Raw genomic sequence first — 18,121 nt, forward strand, 5'->3', positions numbered from 1 at the left:
AACATAAATCCTTGTATATTTACAGATTTTTATTTATTTACGTGACTGTATTTATGATTCTCATATGTTAGGATACAAAATGGCCGTAGTGATTGTGCGTGATTGTACTTAATATTTTAAGACATCTAACAATTATTTCACTTAGGTTTTGTTCATATCATATTTTTTCATAACATGTTCAGAGCCAAAGAGATAGAATTACTTTCATGACTGCTCAATTAATTTTTCTCTAATTATCGAAATTAATTTATTATTAGTAATCAATATGTTGTTACATGTTTGATGTAAAATAAAGTTTATTTATACCACAAATAGTCCTGCAATCTAATACCAAGGCTGTGGCAATCGTTAATCAAATATTACACTACCAAAAGTGAAACCACGTCCTTCTACGTAAAATGATTGCGTCACAGCTTAAATGAATACAAAATGCTTTCCAAATTTAAATTCAATACACAATTGTACCTGCGGGCTTCCACTGACGAATCACCTGTACAAAACATATATTGCTATCTCTCTTTTGTCAAAGATAATGAGAGGGATGATGATATGTTTTAACAGGGATTAAAGTCTCAGAAACCAACGAACACTCAGTGATTTTTAATGGTAACTTAAACAGAAACCTCTGGCCACTTCACTATCTACAGCATTCTTCTATACGGTAATAAGTAGACTTAATAAATTCTGCCGTTAGTGATACTAGTGTTTTATTAGCAAACGAGGCCAGAATGTATTGTGTGCAGAGTGTAGAGGGGCTGACGGTTGCTATCAATTACTAACGGACATACAAATTGGCGGGCGCACGTCACACCTTCAATTGTTGGACGGGAACGCGATTAATTTTGCAATCACAGTCAATTGTTGACTTCAATCCTGTATAGCCCAGCATACTTTAGGAGGAATCTACACAAAATCAGGCCCTAGTAAAAATTAAGACTAAGACTTCTTCGAATCAGAGAATTAAATTCACTTCCCACTTACATTGTGTTATTATTCCTAGAAGCATTTACGACTCGTAAACTAAGAACACAGACGTTTATGTATTATTCCATTCTCACTTTCTCTAACATATCTATAAATATGTGTATGCTAATTTTATTGAGTGGTCATTTGTTTTGTTGACTTTGTGTATGCTTTTAGGTTTAATTTGCACTTGCTTAATTTGGTAATACAGTCTCTAGATGTTATATCCAAACTTGCGAAGACGGTAAATATTGCTTTTATTTATTATAGTTTAATATTGGAATTGATTGAAGTAACACAATAAAAGTATTCACGATTCTATTGGATTATTCAATTTTTTTCAGAGCGAACGAGATTAATGAAAACACATTTTTGATTGAATGTTTCGGCAATAGAAACCTACGATAACGATAGGGCTTTCACTGTATTTCACGTTATGTCGGTTTCCTTTTTTTGGTTAAGTTTTTAATGTATGCAGTACTCAATACTTAAGTGAAAAATGTGAAGATTATTTAGTCAGCTAATAAAAATGCCTTTTAATGTACCTACTTTAAATTTGATTTGTTAAAAATCTTTTATAGTCTTTTTTTAAGTTTCAGCATTAGTAATTTTCTCTGAGTATGGATAATTTGAAATGCTTATGCATATAGTTTTTATTAAATATTAGAAGACGTTAAAGAATTATCAGAAAGTTCTTTAACATAAAAGTAGAGTCTTTATTAAAATACAGTTTTCACGCAAAACAAGTTGATTTACGAGTTTATTAGCAAAGCACCCAGTGAATGACTGCAAATTATAGTTGTAAATCGATCGTAACTAGTTTTTACTCAACGTTCGGAAAGTGGGATGAATGTTCGATAAATTTTTCCTCAGTGCGTTGCATTCGACGGCTAGTGCCGTCTTTATCTACGGCGCCGAAATTCAAATTTATCGTTCTAAGTAACCGTGGGTGTCCACTGCTGAAACACACGTTTAATATGTATTAAATATATATTGACATCCTTTACATTCTCCATGAAAGATCTGAGATAGCAATAAGATTCTACAGTGGAAAATTACGGACACTGAATTTACATATTAAAGAACTGTTACATTGTTACACTGGGTTTCACCAACTTTATTTTGTCTCTTATTGCTTCTGTTTCTATTTCTATGTCTATGAAATTTTCTACGGGTTTTGATGTAACAATGAATTATGTGGTAATTTGTTGTCTATGTCTTTGAAATAAAATTTTGTGAATTTATTTTCTATTAAATGCCAAATTCTGTCTTTTTTATTCCTGCTGTAATAGAATTAAGTTTCCAGCCAAGAGACATTGATTGATAAAGCCTTTGAGGATTTCTGGACCCTGACCTAAATTATTTTAATTAAAATACCGTGCCATTTATTTTGCTTTATTCAAAGGACTCTTTTAATGAAATCCCACTGTGACACTGAAGTTGTCGCTACGACATATTTATTTACAAACTTGGATATCAAAACGAAGGATAATACGTTAGTTTTTTAATTCTTTTTATTTGATCGTGTGGATTACATATATTTTGTTTATTTGGTCATCATAACCGAGACATCTACACAAAATTAATATGTCATTTCATCTTGTCTCAAATCGCAGGTCTCAATAAGACCCTTCGTATACAAATCAACGGAAATCTTCGAATCTCGATTTTAGTCTGCCCGCGACTTATGCAATACAATGTTATAAAGGTCGTACACAGGCACGCCTTGCTAACATTGTTTTATAATCGACAAAAGCAGTCGCTCGCTACCTGTTTGTCAAGATAGTTGTGACAAAAGTTGCGACGATTTTCACGATGGCGGAGCAGTTTAGTTAACATGTAAATTTTTGTTAGTCGTAAAGTCGTCTGTACTTACTGAATAGAAGAGACGCGTCAGCAATTTAATGTTTTGTTTACGGAGTTCGCACTATGAGATACTCGCGACAAATTTTACGGAACAAATAATGTAAACTTTATTAGTTTCGGAAATGTATGTTTCCTTGTGTACGATGGGCCTTACATTTACAGAAATATCTAGTCATTATTGTTGTGTAACGGGTTTAGTGTACAACAGTGACTTAGATGTCTAGATTCTTAGTATAATTTCTAATCAGGTCACGTCTATGATGTGCGTCAATAGTAATGAAATAGCCCATTGTATATACAATGCTATAGCACTCTATTCCTAACTAAATGTCGCTTATGGTATTGTTAAAACATTGTGGGCCTTAAGGTAAAAAACTTTTAGCTTAAACATATGTATGTCAAACCTTTATACCGTCACTCTTGCGTCCGGCGAGGAATTTTTCCATATGGTTATTGAAACATTCTAATGTTTAGGCTTGCGAACTGCGGTCTTTACTTTAAACCATTTCATAAATAATATGGTATTTATACCGACAGTGTTGTGGTGATACATATTTATGGTAAAACATATAACCACGTTGACGTCAATAATATTAATCAGCGGCGGTCAAAGGGTTAAAACACGTGTTAAACATTGCCTAACAGTGTTTTTGGAGTAATACATTGTACCTTTTAGTGTTATAATAACTTAATATTTTTCGTGATTTCCCACTAAAGTAATCCCTAATAACTAAAACTTGTTCTTAGGGGGCGTCCATAAATTACGTGAGGTGTTTAAGGGGGGGAGGGGGTCGAGTCAAATCTCATCTAATCTTACGTTGGAGGGAGGGGGGGTCTCGGCAAATATCACGCAATTTTTTTTCTGATTGAAACAAAAAAAAAATGATCAGATGATTTTACTGAAAATCATATGGACATGTTGGTTCCAATAGTCTCTCTTGAGACCGTGCATGATTCTCCATGGACTGAATTAGAGTAGATACTCTTTTTTAATCTAAGTAGTTACGATTTAAGTATTCTATTGTTAAATTTTTATTACACTTATAATTAAACTCTCAGCAACATTGATTACTAGTCATAACTAGTCGTAAATAAAAGCACGAAGCAAATTTGTTTTTTTCTTTTTACAATGACAATCCAACGCGTTTACGTAAGAAACTCACATTTTGAAAAATCTCACGTGAGATTGGGAGATGGGGGAGGGGGTTGAATAAAATCTCACGACATCTCACCAGGGGGGGAGGGAGGGGCAGAAAATTAAAAAAAACACCTCACGTAATTTATGGACGCCCCCTTATGTAATCAACTGTTGTCTGGCATTTTAAAAATTGTGATTAAAATATGCTCTATGTACATTTATTTTTAACATCTATTAAGTGGTCATAAGTTGAGTTACACAATGAACCTTGCATAATAAATCAATTAGTTCAACAATGTCGTGGTCAAGCGTTTTTTCTAGAACAATGATTTATTCAATAATTCCTGAACCACAATTAAGCAGAATGTTATACAATTAATAAAATTAGAGTGTATGTATGTTATATCGAAGAAAATGTCATATTTCATGAAAATAATTTATTTGCGTATTTCATAACGAAAATCCGATATCTGAATTTTTGTATACATGAATCCGCATTTGTTCCGGGTAATATCTAAAACGGCAGACCTACTGAAGATACCGCTGTTATGCGGAAATACTAACTAAAAGTAGTTAGTAGTAAGTAGTTTTTTAGATGCCTGCTATGATGGATTCGCGTGCGACCGCTAATAGTAAAATGCATTCAAAAGTAACATAAAAAAACAATTTCAAACAAAATTCACTAAAAAGAAACAAAATAATGTCATGAAAACTCTCTAAACTCTAGTAGTTGCTCTCGTTGCGCTCTCTAATAGTAGGGGCTCAGTTTTCCGCAACTCCACGACAAGCGCGTATTTTACGTGTCTCTAAACTCTAAAGAAAGTTCTCTTCTTTCTTGTAACATGTCTATATTGTATAATTATTGTTATTTCGCAGTCGGTGTCGGCCGAAGTAAATAGATGACATTTTATATTTGAGATGTATTAGACATACTTACGTTTATGTCCCTACTTAGGCCGAAACCGACTCCAAAATAACAATAATTATACAATATAGACATGTTACAAGAAAGAAGAGAACTTTCTTTAGAGTTTAGAGACACGTAAAATACGCGCTTGTCGTGGAGTTGCGGAAAACTGAGCCCCTACTATTAGAGAGCGCAACGAGAGCAACTACTAGAGTTTAGAGAGTTTTCATGACATTATTTTGTTTCTTTTTAGTGAATTTTGTTTGAAATTGTTTTTTTATGTTACTTTTGAATGCATTTTGTTTGAAATTGGTTTTTTTTAGGTTACTTTTGAGTGCATTTTGTTTGAAATTGGTTTTTTTAGGTTACTTTTCAGTGCATTTTGTTTGAGATTGTTTTTTTTGAAGTCGGCTATTTTTTTTTCTTAAAATTTTTGTTTTATTTCACAATTTTTAGTGAATTTGAAGTTCAATTACAAATTTCGTTAATACGTATAAAGACATAAATAAGACAAATAAAGAAAAGGACTTTCCTATTTGATATGTGTGTATTTCAATTCAAAAACTAATTTAGAATGCAGCAGATAACCACTTATCCTTTAAACAATGAAATAATTATCAAAATCGGTATACTAATTGAAAATTACCGAACTAATACATCGTAGCGTACCTTTAATTTTGTCCAGCCGCGCGCCGCACTAGCATTTTTCGAATGCGCGTAGTTTTTAATTATTTAATATCTCCCAAACTATTGATCAGAATTACATAGTTTAAAGGCTAATGTAATCTGCATTTAATACTCTTGCCATAAAACATATTTATTTGGATAAGGATTCATATCGAATATAATATAATAGCGCCGTAAGCTTACGGCGCTGTTTTTCGTGTCCATTTTAATCGAAGTTTGTTCACAATAACATGGTTTTTGTGAGACATCCATAGATGATAGATATATGCCACCGAAGACTTTTATTTAGCAAATTTAAGGATCTATAATTACTCCAGACATCATTTTTATGTAAGTCATATAGTTTGACCTACGTAAGCCCAGAAAGCAAAATTGTGCTTTTCATGTAGCATTTTTCGTTTCCGCGTAATTTTATTCTTACGATATCTCCTAAACTATTAGACAGAATGATATAGTTTTAATTGCAAATATAATCTACATTAAATTCTCTTGATAATGAACATGTTTATTTACATAAGGGTTAATACTGAACTCGAATAATAGCGTCGGAAATAGGGCATGAATTTAATTGATGTTTCTGAAGAAAAAAATGGTTATTGTGAGAAAACTATAAAAGATAGATATATGCTATCGCGGACTTTTATTTAGCACATTTAAAGAGCTACAATTCGCCATACATCATTTTGATGTAGGTCTTATAGTTTAGCCTACGTAAGCGCTGAAAGCAAAAATGTCCCTAATCTTCGCAACAAATTTTGAAGCTATATTCAAAATCTACTAGTCTTCTAGTTATTTTAAAAAAAAAAACAAAAAAATGGGACCCACCTGCAAGCACTTCCTTTCGATTAAAATATTTTTCATCAAAATCGGACCACCAGGGGCGGAGTATCGCGGTAACACACATAAAAAAAAAAAAATACAGACGAATTGATAACCTCCTTCTTTTTGAAGTCGGCTAAAAATAAAAAATAGTCAATTTTAATAATGAATATTTTCCTACCCCATTAGGAAGTCTGTACTCATTGTGGTCATATTCAAAGAAAAATAAAACAAACATCGGAAGATGCCGGCTGCGGTTGAAATAGATAAAACATGAGCCGTAATTTAAAATCACTTTTGTGACGCACTTAACAAATACGACTATTTGGAGCAAGTGATAAAATATGGCGACTACTAATAATGACAAATTAATAGCAATTATCATTTTGTGATCTATTTTGTCATATTTGTGTGGCATTCGGTTTAAGACTAGCCCTTGCACCGATCGTGTTAACGTTTGTATTTAATTTAAATAAATAAATTTTATTGTGTATATGTGCTGTGTGAAGTTATCTTTTCTACATAATGTGTTTACTGGGTTCACCCGTTATAGAACGTTGCAATTTCAAACTGCATTCTGTGACTAAAAGGTGTGTTGTGTATAGTTTGATTGGTAATTTAAATTATGTACACGTCAAATAAATTTTTGTAGGTCTCCGGCCAAGTTCGTACCTACTTTTTATTTTCTAAAATGTAACATAGGATATGAAATTCTGCTATTTGGTTAGGTATAATTTTTTTAAGACAGAATTACCTCGAATCATAGTTATGTAGCTCAAAATATAATTAGATAGTCAGTTTAGTTATACAGTACTTCAAGTGACACTGCATATAATGATTATCATACGTTGTTTATTATTATTACGTCAATCTTTAGTATGTTATTGGTAATATGATCAGAGGGTCTAGCACGAATATTGCAATATTCGCCTTCATAACTTCATCGAAAAAATTTATATTAAATTTTGTGCAACACCTGTATCGGCAGTATATGCTTATGTTCGATCGAAGTTCGAACATTATATAACAAGTAAACAAATAATACAACTACAACAAAAACAACATCACTCACGCTCGTAATCAGTCCTCACAATCAGAGACCTTAGACCTCCATTTGGCGCGATCCTGACACACCTCTCTCGCTTCTTGTACATTCGTACATCTACTCATACATACACGTCGGTTTCGGGTGTTTTTAAACCGCCTTTTCTAGAGTATTTTATCAATCTAATTGGTATATAGGTCCGTCTGGGACGACCCCTACCGTCGCTGCCACTCACATTCGCGCCATATATTTCCTTTGTTATTCTTATTTAATTTATCCTTTCTACGTATACAAATAATATAATAGATAATGTGATATAATAATTTAATAAAATAAAAATAGTTTGTCAGACCTAAAGAAATAACCTTGTTCCGTATAACACTATATTTATCCGTTTTTCCTCTGTCTTCAGGAACAATGAAAAGAGGAAGGAGAAGTCGCGCGTGGCGGCGCGCTGTCGACGCACGAAGGAGATGCAGATCTTTGCAGAGCTGACAGCTGCTCTGCCTGCAAAGAAGGAGGAGGTAGAACAACTGGACAAGGCGTCGGTGATGCGCCTAGCCATCTCCTACCTACGTGTCCGTGATGTTGTGTCTATGCGTAAGTGTTAACATGTGTTTTATAAATCATTAGCATACTGGGATTAAGAAAATAAAGACACTTTTAAATGGTACTGAATACAAGCGCACATAAAATGTATCCAAAACTCCGAAGACTTGAGCTGAAGCTATATTAAGTTATAGTCATCTGTCATCTTCTCTATTTTTTCCCCTTTGCTCCCTTTGATAATAGATTTATAATTTTAATGGTCACTTACTTCAAGAAAAACTTGTGGCGTATAAAGATATTTTAAAGCAAATGCAATTTATTACGTAGTTAGCTTTACTTATGCAGTTTAACTGCATATGGTAACCATCTGTGAAGAATAGTCTTGATACTTTTGAATAAAATTATGTACTGAGAGTTATTATACTTCTTGTTTTCATTATAAAGTCCAGATCACGGCAGAGCCACATTTATTGGCCTCTGACAAAATAATCAAATGACTTAAGCCCATGAGTTAACGAGTTTATCACCTTTTTCTTTATATTTCATTTAGAATTAAGTTTAAGTATTAAGAACCTTTTTTTTTTTGCTATATTATTTAAGTGAATTATCACTGTCAAATTATTGCATTGTTAAAGAGTCAAAGGCGATAAATCGCTGTAAACTATCGACATAATGATAAGAATCTAAAATTGTATTGTTTCATAAGTAAGTGAAGTCATATTCTGACCAAACCCACGTTTTTGCAGATAACAGACATTTATAGAAAACAATACGCTGTTTTATCAACTGTGATAAATTATGCATTTTAAATTCTTTTATCCAAAAGTTTATTAATCTAGTATTAAGAAAGTTTTGTGAAAAACAAATTATAATGATTTATTGAATTAATTTAATTAGATTAGATAAACACGGCAGCGGTAGTCATGTTCGTTTAAGTCTTTCGTCTCCAAATACCAGATCCAGGTCGATATATGGCCTAGGTTAAATTAGTTAACCATAGAAGACTTTATCTAATGTCACCCGCAGAATAACATTCCAACAGGAAAATAATTTTTGAAATCGGTTTCAGTAGTTTTGGAGCTTATTCCATATACACAAACAAACAATCAAATATATTCAGATGGAAGCATAAAACTTATTTTTAGACTGTTAACGTGTATTATAAATAAATAATACAATCCAAGTTTGTAAAACCTTTTCCCTCAAGGGTGCAAAATAACAACAGGAAATGGGGGACGATAGTTCGTGAATATCTAAAGTTTATGGGAATGTTTTGTAAGGTAAAATGTTTTGCTGTAATATTTTATAATTATAAATAAAATAATTAGCTAAAGTCATTAAAAATGATACCCAAAGACAGCTTTTCACGCGGACGAAGCCTCGGACAGTTAGTTTGAAATTAATGATATACTTTTTAATATAACACAGTTGTCGTGTAACATGTAAAATTGCAGCTCCTTGACCCGTCCTCTGTTTCGTACTTGAATACCAAATCTATAAACGTCATCCACTGATGGAATAAAACATTTATTCCAATACTTGTTAAATCATATCACGAATTTACTGATCCTTTATCGTTGTATTTCACAGTAACATTGTATTTGATGACGTGTAAGGCTTAAATGGCTGTCAGTAGATAAAAAGTAAATTCCGGTATTACTAAGATTATTCTTATAGAAGAGAAATATGGAAATTGATAGTGTAATTTCGAAGGAAACACGGTTTTATGATTAGTTTTTGAGAGCCACTCGAGTGAAGAATACCATTTCAGAATACCTCAGAGAATCCCCATTTAATTGCGTATTTTCATTATAATTATGTATTTTAATGGTCAAATAAATAAGAAAAAATATTCCTATAATTTACACTTCGGTCAATATATCTTTTAAAAACAGTAACAACGTCTGAAATAAATAGCACCGATTGGGAACAGTTAACGTAAACATTCACACACACAATGTTAATCTCTTACACACACAGAGGTGTATATTGATACTTTGTAAGCTCTCACACTAACAAAAACATAAGTTCTTATTGCGTCCTGGGTTTCCATTGCTTTAACATTTAAACATTAACATGTTGCTATCTCAGTTTTCCATAGAAAAGGAGAGAGTTGGCAATAGTTTTAATATAGATGTTTCGGACGTGGTTACACTAAACAAACTAGCATCATAAGCTCATAAGTTGTCGTATTACGTGTGAACAGTGCGTTATATTTATAAAATGACATTCTGTTGCACAGGGCCATTTTATCAAAGGGGGTCATTGACCGCGACATGCCATTGCATAATCACTTGATTATTTTTCCTCGTCCATTGTTCATGCTTGTTGGGCTATTTCTTAATATGCATGCATAAATCAGACCTAGCGGTTTACTAAATTGATTGTGGTATTTAGGATTTACATTCCAAAGAGTTAAATGATATTAAATTTGTAAGGTTTTTTGTGAACAAATACTAAAATTAATTCATTTATTTATCTTAAAAGAGACAAAGTTTGACGTTTGTGTAGAGATCTCAAAGATTTTGATAAATAGTAATTGTTTTGTTATGCATTGCATTTCGTTAGTAAATAACGTTTTGTTGGTAAATCAACAAATAAGTAGCTCAAGTAAATTGTTATATAATCTGTAGATTTTTGTCTTCTATATAAACAACGATTATTAAGATTTATGTATCTCTGAAGTTCGAATCAAAAACCATAGCACAAAAGCGGTTTTAATAACATCCAAGGTTATTTGATAAACTTTACAAGATGTGGTAAAATGTATTGTTACACACTTTTTTTCTTATATGTACATACATTTCTAGTAAATTGTACTTTATAAATATAGAACAATGCAGCAATGCAGAGTTAATTCTTGTAACTTACTAAAATAACATTGTAGAAATGGACATCATTGTAACATTTCCACTATTCATATGGCCAAAATTACCCTTTACAAAATGTACTTCAATGGTTTAGACGCGTACTTCAACTGTTGTCTACAAACAAGATCTCTACTAGATAATGACAATGTCTTGTAGTTTTAGTCAAGCCCAGTTCAAAGGTTTCTCTGAAGTTGTTCCAACTTGTTGAATTAACCAAGGAACATTTAGATAAAAGAATTCTTGGAACAAATAGAGTTATCGAACTGTTAACACTGAGAAATTGTTTCTTAGAAAAAGCTGGCGACACATTGCCAAGATTTACTTTGTTCCATTTATCAAAGGCCAGCAAAGGTGGCCATTGTATTTTGATTACTTTTTATTTTCCTTGTATAATTTTATTTATTATTATTCTGACGTACAATTTAACTCGTATAAACATATATGCGAGTACCTGATTTCTTTTAATTTTTAATGTGGCTTCTGCTATCTATCGATTCTTGGTAAATTTTAGTAACAAAATTATTTCTATTACCGTAAATTTGTTTTTAAAGTATCTTTGAATAGATTTTTTTTATCATTGAATATTAATTCATAATAATCTAGGACTTTATTTGTCCTTCTGTCATTTACTGAGACAATTAAGTGATCTATTTACATATTAAATTTCATTTGTATTCATCGTTCATTGTTTGAAAAACAATTAAAATTAATTTCGTTTAAACTAGCTGTGGACCGCGAATTCGTCTGCACGAAATTAAAAAAAATCATTATTAGCCTATATGCTCGTTAACATTATGTTCTACATCTGTGCTAAATTTCAGCGAGATCACATAAGCCATACATCCATCTAAAGGTGGGTATAGATTAGAGCATTTACTTTTAACAAAACAACGATATGATATGTTGTTGTGTATCACCCTTTCACGAACCAGTCGTGCTTTGGTAACTATGCCTTTAGCTGTATCGTATGATTCGTTACAACGTTACATTACATAGACATGCTTGAGAAAATGCTCTATTGTATATTCACCTTTAAGTTTAGTAAGATTACATAGCAAATAACAAATACAAAACGCTTATGAAAAGGAAATTTAACACGAATAATTAAATTAAAACAATTAAACCTTCTTCTTAATAAAACAGTTAAGAAATAATTAATAATTCTTTTATTTACAACTTATATTAAGTACCATGCTGTATAGGATTTCTCCCAGATAAAGTTTCTGAATTTTCAAACAGGATATTTCCCACACACGTTAATCGCAGTATTTTCAGATTTGGATCGAGAATGATAATATTATGGCAAAGTAAATAGACTTGTGCGTCGTTATTCATTATTTGATTTTACTGGATTTACATTTTTACGGTGACGTCTTCTAAACATCATATATTATGTCATTGTTTTAGTCACTTTAATTCCTGTAGTTATTATTTAAATCACAGAAATTCTATGTGGTAAAGACTGTAGTATGTTATGAGTTGTTACTTTATCAGCCTTTATTTATGAAGCCATTAAAGTTTATACCAGACATATTTTTTTTTGCCTTGTCACGACTTATTAAATGCACATATGACTAACTGTATCTTTGTCTATTATATAAATAGTTGCCTTGTGGTTATTACTACAATAAAATTAAAAAAAAAGGATAATTTGACATCTGACTTCTTTTGTTTATTTTCTGAATTAATATACCAGACTCTATTAAATTTAGACCCCGATCAAAAATTAATGTATTTCAGTTATAAGTGACTAATAAAAGTTACCCCAATATGTATTAACAATACTTAATCGTTGTTGCACAGACAATAATATGTCAGTGCATAAATTTATTTTCGAATACAATTGAATTGGGTTTTCCTTGAGTCCTCTTCGACCGCAAATTTCCGTCATATTAGAAACTTTGGCACGCTTCACCATTGCCTGTCGAATTGTTGATTATGTTACCGTGAGTTCCTGAAATCAAAATCTCCTTTTAAAACAATAATAATGACGAGGATGGCGATGTGCTTTATATGAGCATTGTGGTCTCAGAAACCCAGTGTTACCATGGAATTCGACTATTATGACACTTGAATATACGTACATATTGAATATAGTCTCTGTTTCGTGAGAGACAATAAAAAAGATAGCAATATGTATTAATAAAAAAGTCCTGACAATGGAAACCTACTGGTAGGCTATGTTTTGACTGACAATCATTTGAAACCAAGGACAATAGAACTTACTATATGATTGAAACTGATTGAAGAAAAGCCTCAGTATGTAGTTGCAATCCATAGCATAGTTAATTTAGAAGTTGATTTATATTTCTGAAAACATTTCTTTGCTTTGGTTATTATATATTATTTATTATACATATATCGGTTGCATTTTAGAGTTGACTATATTTTTGTTTCGCATATTTCTGTTGTTTGAAAATTACATTTTGTACGTGTTTATATTCGTTTTGACTTCGTATTTGTCGATACAATACTATGTAAATCTTCGGTAATGCACATTTATTTGTTTTTTTGTCACCTGACTTGTTGTACAGGGTGTCCGCCGGAAGAGTTTATACTTTGGATTTCGGTTTCGCCGAGTGGGAAGGCGGTGGAGCGGGGAGAGGGGTATCGTTCGACGCGGCATTGTTGCGGGTTGTTTAGTAGCCATGAGTCAGTGGACAGTAGCGCATCGCGCCTTTGCGGTCGAGGCGTATTTCGCAAACAATAATTCCGTCAATGTGGCTAGACGTAAGTTTTGTTCTCACTTCGATATCCGACGATTAAACGATGGCCCATCGAACCAATTGATTTGGGCGTGGGTAAAGAAGTTTCGAAAAACTGGATCAGTGCAAAATAAGCCTCGAGCTGGACCTTCAACGTCTGTTACTAGTCCTGAAAACGCAGAACTTGTAAGAAGGGAAATTTTGCAGAACCCGCGTAAGTCTATTCGGAAGATTGCAGCATCAACGGGTGTGAAAAAGACTTCAGTTCATAAAATTATTCGTAAACAATTAAAATTCCATCCATACAAGCTTCAAGTTACCCAGCAGTTGAAAGAAGATGATTTCATTAAAAGGAAGAATTATGCTGAAGTCATTCTGGAACGATTTTCCACTCCTACTCGATTATGTAACATCTTTTTTAGCGATGAGGCGCACTTTCATATTGGTGGGTACGTAAATAAGCAGAATATGCGATATTGGAGCGCATACAATCCTAAAGAGATCCATGAAAGGCCCCTTCACTGCCCAAAGACTACAGTTTGGTGCGCCATTTCTGGTAATGGGATTATTGGGCCTTATTTTTTCGGTAGAGGTGAAACTGTCAACGCTGAACGTTACTGCGCGATGTTGGACAACTTTTTTATACCGGAGCTGCATCAACATGTCAGTTACAATAATAGGACTCATTTTCAGCAGGATGGGGCTACCGCACACACCGCTAGGGTCACAATGACTAAGGTGAAAGAGCTTTTTCCCGGAAAATTAATTAGTCGATTTGGTGACATACCCTGGCCCCCTAGATCTCCCGATCTCAGTCCTTGCGACTTTTTTTTGTGGGGATATTTAAAATCTCGCGTATACAGTGATTCGCCATCAACAATACAGGCCCTACAAGCCAATATCGAACGCGAGATTGCGGCTATCAGTCCAGAACTTTGCAAGCGAGTTTTCACCAACATGAAGGAAAGATTGCAAGAGTGTGCGCAGCGAGAAGGACGTCATTTAAGTGGAGTTATCTTTAAAAAATAAAATCCGCGTTATTCTTCTGTAATATGATCAATAAATAACTTTGATAGTTCTCATGGTTTATTTTATTTTCATTCTTTAAGTATAAAATCTGCCGGCGGACACCCTGTATAACACCTGACTTTAATACTTAATAGGCACCAAACCGCATAAATACGTGTTTTGCAATATTTTGACGTTGATTATTTCATGACTCTGCTTTTGAGTACGTTTTCATTACATTTATGGCATTCTAATTAATTGGTGTTATATTTTTTCGATTCTTTTGCATCTTCCATTTTCGCCTAAAATTTAATTCTTGTTGTACCTAATATACAAATAAGCTTTTCCTTGGAATCTAGAATAATATTGACATGTAATGTAATGTTTTAATTTTATTCAACAAAATTTGCTGAAATAACAAAAGGTTGCCTATTTGTTGATTTTGTTATGTAACCTTTTTACAAATTCAAAAAAAGCCTTTTTCAATAAAAGAATTTTTTTTTTCTCTTAATTTTTAAAGGGACTTTGGTTCACATGAACATGTCAGTCCCATAAAAAAATATGAATGCAATGATGTAGAATTACCAAAAACATTTCGATTTACAGTGCCGGAGGGTAACGTAGAGTCACCAAAACTGCAAAGCCCAAAAGGACTGGAAGATATCCAATCGGAATTATCCTACATGCAGGCGCTTGACGGCTTCGTTCTTGTGCTATCTCAACAAGGCGATATCGTCTACTGCAGCGAGAACATAGCTGAACATCTTGGAGTATCACAGGTGAGATTAAGTACTGATTTACTACTTACATATAGTCATTCCTTGGTGGTCGCTCCCTTAAGTTAAGTGTAGATTGAAAAGAAATCCGCACTAAGGCAAGCTCTTAGTAACAAACCACGTGTGTGACAATTAAACTTTTATTTCGCTATGCCGTCTGTTTCTGAGACCATAATCTCCGTTTAAAACATTTTGTTATCTCTGTTTTGATTATTTAAAACAATGATTTTTGATTTGTTAAAACAATGACAGGGATAACGATATTTTTATACAGAGAGGTTTTGGTCTCAGAAACCAACAGTTTGTATTAAGGTCCTTATAAAAGGATAACTGTTAAGGAAGTTAAGGACATACGAACATTGATTTTCATTTGTATAGCAAAGATAAATTTACAAATGATAATAGAAAGATTTATCTTTGAATTGTTGCTACGCGTTTTAAATTTGCAAATATAATGTTATAGCAGTCTCACTTCTTATCTTACTAATACTATAAATGCGAATGTTTAGATGGATGGATGTATGTTTGTTTGAAGGAATCTCCAGAACGGTTCAACGGATCTTGATGAAATTTTGTACGGATGTAGAACATAGTCTGGAAGAGTGTATAGGCTATTTATTATGTTTATTCTTTAATTCCGCGCGGACGCAGTCGCAGGCGACAGCTATTTTACTAATATTATAAATGCAAATGTTTAGATGGATGAATGTTTGTTTGAAGGTATCTCCAGAACGCATGCAGGCTGCATGTATCACTGAAATTTGATATAGGGGTAGAGCATAATTTGTAAGAATACATAGACGACTTATTGAGTTTTTTTTAAATCTGCGCGGGCGGAGTCGCGGGTAAAAGCTAGTTTCTAAATATTCTTCAAAATTTCCGATGAGGAATTGATAAAAATGTATCTTTGACTGATTTCTGACAGTTAACATAATGATTACGAATGATGTGTCAATTTTATACAATTACTATCAGTAACATTATTGTTTCATGAATGTCCGATAAGATTATCTCTTAGAAAATACCATCAAACCTTGCTTTCGTCCTTTGTCAGAACAAGAAATATTAAAAAAGAAAATTTTACATTAACTTTTTGATTAAAGGTCTGTAAGTGAGGATGTCTAAGGGCAGCGATCCCTTCTTTTGTGTGGCCGCTTATTTATTTGCCAAATTTTTGCTTATTTTATATATGTAAAAAAACTTTATACCTTTACTAATAAAATAACAGATAACAGAGAGCTTGTATTAAAAAAATTATACATATTAAATTAAATAAAAAACTGCGGAAATACGCATACAAAAACAAATAATTATTCCTCTCAATATTTTTAGAATAAAAGAAATTACAGTAGGTATTTTGTGCAGGTTTTACATCAATAGACGTCCACGTTTCACTCACATCTATATATCTAGCTGGTTTATCAATCCTATTTGTAATATGTAAAACTTGCAAAGCGCATAACTCTGTCCTTAACGGCATTTTTAACAGTTACGACTTAGGGGTCATTAAGAAAAGAGCCTGTACCTCTAGAAGCCTGTAGAGAGATAGCCCTAAGAGAGTATACCTCTGGCGTTACGGTGATCCGCTGCTTGTTTGCCCCTTCCTCTAAAAAAAAACATGGATATTTTCCAACATGCATAACAAAACAGAATTAGCATGCAACCAAAATAAACTGAACTGAAACTGTGTTCTAAACAAGATGTTACGAAACGATATAAAACGTTCAACAATGTTTTACGTTTAACAGGTGTCGATTTAAAATTTGTTCTTCAGCATTTCATTTTGAAATAGGTTAGATATTTTAAAACTTTTTTGACACAACTCATAGACTTTGTGTGGATCCCTCAAAATCACTGTTCAAAGGTTGTATAGAAGTTTATCTTCTTCAGCTCCTGCCTGTCTCACATTAGGTTATTGCCGCAAAGAGCGCACACCCCTTTGTGTAGAATTATCTGACAGGGATGACGATATGTTTTATACAGAGATTTTGATTTCAGAAACCAACTGTTATTAAATCTAACCGACTCTTATAAAGTAGAAAAATTAGTTTTTACATAAATTTAAAAACTTGAAACAAATGTAATTTATTTATAAGAATTAAAAAAGAAATTTAAATAGTAATTAAAAAAGGTTTCCGTCGATAACTTTTACTATTGTTTTTTTTAATAAATTATATAACATCCGACAACGCTAAGGTTATAATATAGAGCGCAGGCAATTTATATTTCAAGGTTATTTATATAATTAATTTAACAGTTGCTATGCACTTTCTTTTTAGGCCTTGAATAATGTTGATATAGACGCTAAATTAAAGAGTTACTTGACCTTTATTTAAGATATATGTTAAAGATATTATTATATAATACGCTGATACTCCTTAAGGAAAACAGCAGGAAGATATATCTCCATTGAAATTCTTTTTGCCTTGCGTGGTACTTTTTTAACAAAATTTTAAAATCTATCTTGAATCTTATAATGAGATTTATCGATACATATTTGTCTGATTAACAATAAATTTTAATTACAATCGTCTATTTCTATTCCAGATGGAGATAATGGGTCAGAGTGTATTTGAGTTCAGCCACCCATGCGACCATGAGGAAGTGCGTGAGGCCCTGCGCAATGGAGCCGGTCGGCGAGACTTGCTACTGCGCCTCAAATGCACGCTAACTAGCAAGGGCAGGAACGTACACCTCAAGTCTGCGTCTTATAAGGTATAACAACACAACTTACGTCCCTTCTAACGTCCATTTCCAAATGGCTAACGGGCCACTACGCGGTGGCTTT

General features: G+C 32.8%; 1 protein-coding gene across 4 annotated transcripts in view; it reads left to right on the plus strand.

The window, feature by feature from the left end:
* The window catches only part of LOC106721628 (hypoxia-inducible factor 1-alpha), a 78,693-nt gene that overhangs the window by 17,340 nt on the left and 43,232 nt on the right, over positions 1-18,121 (plus strand). For all 4 annotated transcript variants that reach the window (XM_045681941.1, XM_045681942.1, XM_045681939.1 and 1 more), the window contains exons 2-4: positions 7,838-8,025; positions 15,164-15,336; positions 17,881-18,048. In XM_045681941.1, the coding sequence (XP_045537897.1) occupies positions 7,838-8,025; positions 15,164-15,336; positions 17,881-18,048 (529 nt within the window). The remainder of the gene's footprint in view (positions 1-7,837; positions 8,026-15,163; positions 15,337-17,880; positions 18,049-18,121) is intronic.

This window comes from Papilio machaon, chromosome 17 (assembly GCF_912999745.1).
Source record: "Papilio machaon chromosome 17, ilPapMach1.1, whole genome shotgun sequence".
Taxonomy (NCBI): Eukaryota; Metazoa; Arthropoda; class Insecta; order Lepidoptera; family Papilionidae; genus Papilio; species Papilio machaon.